General features: G+C 42.0%; 1 protein-coding gene across 1 annotated transcript in view; it reads left to right on the top strand.

Moving 5' to 3' along the window:
* The window catches only part of LOC104271370 (protein argonaute-2-like), a gene marked incomplete at its 3' end in the record, with an annotated part of 4,904 nt that extends 1,484 nt beyond the window's left edge, over window positions 1-3,420 (top strand). Inside the window, exon 3 of the mRNA XM_009866017.1 lies at window positions 3,300-3,420. Within this exon, the coding sequence (XP_009864319.1) occupies window positions 3,300-3,420 (121 nt within the window). The remainder of the gene's footprint in view (window positions 1-3,299) is intronic.
* Window positions 3,421-5,374: the final 1,954 nt, after the last annotated feature.

Genomic DNA, 5,374 nt, shown 5'->3' with positions numbered 1-5,374 from the left:
GTGTAGGGACTAAATTAGGTAAGAAATTATCCTTCATCAGTAGATTCTATATAAGGGAAAGATATGCTCTTGAAACAGATAGCAAGGTGAAAACACGGATGCGTTGGCCAAGGAAACAAGCAGTTAGGTCTTGCATTTTGTGTATGTGCCCTATTAGTCACAGTGTGGCAACCTCATTGACTTGGAAAGTGGTGTTGCCAGAATGAAACTGGAGAACAGGACTTGGCACTGACTGGAAACCACAAGTGTCTTCATCATAACTACCTACATCTTGACTGTAGAGGATCGGAATGGTATGTTTATGTATTCAAGAGCATGTATTCAAAAAGGTCACATGGGTGGAGTGTGCAGTCACGAACATGAACCAAGTGTGGAGTCAAAAAAGCCGCCCGAATGCAGTTTTCTGATCATAAATTAATAAACTTGAGTGTGTTACCCATTGTTATACTAAACAGTAGTGATAGCATTTTCATAGAGCAGCATTGCTATGCTTTGCTGTCCTGTTTTTTTTCTTTGATGATCTATTATAAAACTAATTCTTGAGCTAGTCAAGAATTGTGTTCAGTTTTAAAAGCAAACACAGCTCCGAGTGTGTTAAGCTGAACTCTCTTCTTGGCAGAGGCAAGCCTGCCGATTTCACTGAGATACTCCTGCTGCATTGGAGCACTGAAAAAAGTTTTCAGCGGTCACTTTTTTCATAGCGGGAGCCATGAGAGCTTTGCTTTCATCCGTCCATCTCCCTGCCACCAGCTCCAGCCCTGACAAGCAGCGTGCTGCCGGCTGGTGCCCATTGCCATCCCTCTGCAGCTCCTCTGGGGTGTGTGGTGGTGGTCTGTGTGGTCTCCTCTGTCACAGTCCGCTCTGTGGGTGCTTGCTCGTTGGTGGCAGAGAGCGTAATTATTAAATAATGAAGCAATTTTTCTCGCTGAAAAAAGAGATTATATTCAGTAACAAGTTCATTCTCCACTGACAGTTTTTGATCTGCTCTGCCTTGTCAGGTTAGTCGCTCTCTCTGTTGTGGTAACAGGAGCAAGTATAAATCTATGTTAAATAAATACCTTTTGCAGTAAACAAGGATGTCATGAATATATTCGACAGCGATATGGTGCGGTGTGGGAAGAATTCAAATTAGATTCACTTAATGAAGTGTATGCTTTATCTCTTGAGTGTCTACTCCTGTACACGTTACTCGTCTGCCTGAGTTTTTGTGAGCTGTAACCGTTCAGTCCTACAAACATACTACCTGTATTTTGTGTATGTTAGTGTATATGGGATTATTCAGGATACTTATGTAGTCCACTTCTAAAAAAAGGGTTTTTTTCAGCTGGTTTGCATATTTCTAGTCATTTGGTTACGCTGCTCTGATTTGTATTTGTAGTAAATAGTTTTTTATCATTACTTTGTAGGTTGCAACCTCTAGAAAGGATAGAGGGAGATTTTACTTTGACTTAATGCTACTCCCTCATCAGTCCCAGCTTCGTTTTTCAGTTTTATTCTAGAGTTGAACTGTGACACTCTGTACTGTGTACGTGCAGGTTCCACACTGCTGAGATGTGAGCGGGAGCAGGACTGGAAAACAGACAGTGCACTGCTGTGCCAAGTTAATAGCCAAATAAGCAATTCTTCACGCGTCCCGGAAGGGCCAGATCTGTTTGGATAGTTAGACAGGCAGAGTGGGCAATGTGAGTTTGGTTCTGCACAATGGATGTCCTCAGGTTAGTTCACCAGGGCTTGTAAAAGATTCAAGCTACATCTCACAGTCAGTGGCCCCAAGATTTTCGTGTGTTTGCACGATCTCGGTAGAACGTAATTCCAAAGGGCTTAAGTTAGTGAATTGGTAAATAACTCTTTTAACTTCACAAGGAGAAAATAGCTTACCTTCAGCAAGATCTCTCCACCCACAGCTGAGAAGCACCTTTGCTAAATGTGGTTTGAAGCTTGAAAACCTTAATTAAGTGGAGGTGTTCATTTTTATATAAAGTAGTTCACAGTTGGAACAACTTTCTTGATAGAAGAATGGATTTTCCATGCTCAATCTTTTACTTAAGGTTGGAAAATACCTCATCCTCCCACCCTGCAAATTGAGTACTTGTTTAATGAGATATTGCAGACCTGAGGCAGAAATTACTGGGTCGAGTTTTATTCATACCTCTCGGGAGGTCAGGGAAGTCTCTTTCAGTGGTCACATCTTGTCTCACAGACTTGGCCCACAGCAAAGAAATTTTCAATTAAATCATTTTTTTTTCTTTCCTTGAATGAATTCAGAGTTTCATCTGAGCTTTTGCATCGCTATAGGATCTAACTGTGTGCTGGCTTCATCGCCTTTCCAAGGCGAGGTAGATGAAATTGTCACCTGCAGCCTGTCCGAGCTGTTAGTTGAAAACAGCGCTGATGCAGGGATGTGCAATTGTTTTCCTTTCCGTGGCGGTTTAACGTCTTAATGCTTGTTAGCTCCGAGCTGTACTTTAAAGAATCTGCTGGTGGGTTTCAAATTTTACAGCTCTGCGATACGGATAGCCTGAAGGATGTCTCTTTGGGGCACTTGAACCCAAGACCTTTGGCATCAGAGGCTGTTATTCTTCCAACAGACCTCTCATCGGCCGCTGAACTGCTTTGCGTGACCAGCGGGTAAACACTGTGGTTTGACAAGAACTTTGTGAGTGTTTACCTCATTTATACAACCATGCAACCTAATTTCAGCGATGCTTAAATTAATTTCTATTCTTAACGTGCACAGGTTGCAGTGAATGCACATAGCTGGCTTTGCTGGATGGATGCCAGTTTTGTTGCGTACATGAAAAATTACGTTTAAAAGTCATTTTCTTGGAGCGATACAAAAAGTTTTTGCATCACTGTTGTCACAGAACTGTTGTCCTTACGCTAAGGCTGTAAGCTTGGGTAGTGATTTCTTTTCTGAAAGCTTCTAAGGCTGCTGAAATTTTGGTCCATGGTCCTGTAGGACAGGGAAGCAGAAGCCCCGGGAGAATACCAGACACTGCTTGGCTTGAGCTTGAGGAGGGCGTGAGGTTTTGCTTTACCACTTTCAGTATATCACAGAAAAGAGGAAGGAAAGTTTCAGTCTGAAAAAGCTAAAAATAGATGCTTTAAGAAAACAGTTTAGTCTGTGAAAAGGTTGCTTTCATTCAGATCGGTCAAACAAATCTTGCCTTATTACCCACCAGTGGATGACCTTTTCATATACCTAATTCCTCCAGTCATAAATATTAGTGTTAGTGTTCATCTGCTACTTAACATTAAAAGCAAAAAGTTGAATTAACGTAATCTTTTTGTATTTTCAGAGAAATAGTGGAGCATATGGTTCAGCACTTTAAAACCCAGATTTTTGGGGATCGCAAACCAGTGTTTGATGGAAGAAAAAACCTTTATACAGCTATGCCGCTTCCTATTGGGAGAGATAAAGTAAGTTTTAAATAGAAAAGGTTCTAATTGGAGATTTTAGTGTAATATTTGCACAGCTTTTGCAATAACTGATAGAAACTGATGTCTCTATTTCTGGAATAGATGTCTCCGGTTGCCGCTTTGCTCAGGTGTGGTTTGCTGGGAGAGAAGAATGAGCTTATTGCCATCGAAACGGTCACTGCCCTTTCCATATTCCTTCTTTTTTTCCTCTCTTTCTCCCCACTAACCTGATTTCTACTGGTTTGATGAGCTGGACCAGCTGCCCCAGACAGTAGATGAGTTCCATGCTGGCACTAGGGGCAGAGTGAAAGCTCGGTTGAATTTGGGAGGGGGGAGTGGAATCGCCTCTCTGGGCAGCAGCAAGCTGCTGTGTCGGCTCGTTATTCTCACCAAAACCCACCGTAAGGTGATTCTGGAAGAAACTCCTCGATCCCTCTGTTCCTCGATCCCATTATGGAACCTCTTCTGCAATCCTTTTATGACGTGAGACCCAAATTAAACTGCAAAGTTTAAAGACTTTATAGCTTAGTCCTGGGGCAGTTGAAGAGGACTAGTGTGTTCCGTGTGCCAGCTCTGTTCCTGGGGCGATGATCTCTTTGGTTGCTGGTGAAGTAGCAGGGACTGGGTTGAAACCTGCTAATGTACAAACCCTGTAAAATAATTTAGGCTACTCATCTGCGGTCTGTTATCAGTTTGGATTTTCTGTGGCCTTTATTTCGAGGAACACTTGAGGATACAGTCATTCTCCTTGCTGGTTTGTACTACAGTGGTTCCCAGAGGCCGTTCTGCTGTGGGTGCAAGGCGAGGCGTGCCGAATTACGGAGGAGGACTGTCCTATCCCACAGATGTTGGTTATAACCTAAGTAGACAGAAGTAAAATGTAAGGGGGAAAGGGAAATACTGAGAAACGTGGAAACTTGCTTATGTGATAGAACTCATGTCTCCAGAAATTGAGTAGTGACGTGCGGTAAAATAGTTCATGCTGTCCTTTGCTGTCTCATATTGTTTGCCTGTGCACTGCTTGATGTAGTTAGTAATTCTACCAGAATCAAGTTCTTAATCTCACTTGTGTAATTTTTGTTTCCTTCAAATGTATTTAAGTGAATGTCATGTGGCAAAGCTCAGTCTCTACTTCAGTCTTGATTATTTTTCATTAACTGATAAGGTAAGGTCTGGGAAAACTATAAAGGAGCCATTAAAGGTATAAGAGAGATTTTTATTTTTTTTTTATTGCTTTCACATATAGTACTCCAGTTTCTGCAGGTTTGACACCTAAATTGCAAAATGTGTGGCAAAGATGAAATGATACCTAATGAGTGTCTCCTCGGGGTTTAAACAGCCCCTGCGGATGATGCCTTCTTACCTTGGAACTAAAATACTTTCAGCTTGTGGTTGATTGGCAATACATGTTTTTTTCAACAAGTATGAAGTTCTGCATTTAAGTAAAGATAAATCCAGTTCATCCATGGAGGATGAATAAACCGGGATCAAATTAATCCTCAGATCTAACGAGGCTTTGTGAGATGTAAGCTGACCCTCCTCTGACCGAGAACTGAATGAGATAACCTCTTCCTCCTGTTCCTTCCGACAGCCTGCTGACCAAACAGGGCTCGATCCGTCATACTTTGGGTTTCAAAGGCCATGCGTGTTCTGCTGGACATATATATGTGTTATTACCCTGGAGGAAAGACCTAATGGAGATAAATCTTGAGCTGGTTTAAGTCGGACGTGGGAAAATTCAGCTTAACAAGGGAAATTTCTACATGGTGCTAAATTGGTTTAAGCGTAGTTTAAATCTGTATCAAGCTTGTAGCTATTAGGACTTGGAGTAGGTTTCTTTGGCTGCCTTGCACCTAACAAATGTGGCAAGTTTCCTGCACGGCTGATTACGTTTAGGATCACGTTGAAAAGCTTCATGAACATAGTGCAAACTGCAGGAGCTTCAGCAAGTCAA

Source organism: Apaloderma vittatum, unplaced genomic scaffold (assembly GCF_000703405.1).
Source record: "Apaloderma vittatum isolate BGI_N311 unplaced genomic scaffold, ASM70340v1 scaffold34743, whole genome shotgun sequence".
Taxonomy (NCBI): domain Eukaryota; kingdom Metazoa; phylum Chordata; class Aves; order Trogoniformes; family Trogonidae; genus Apaloderma; species Apaloderma vittatum.
This window is presented reverse-complemented; position numbering and strand designations above follow the sequence as displayed.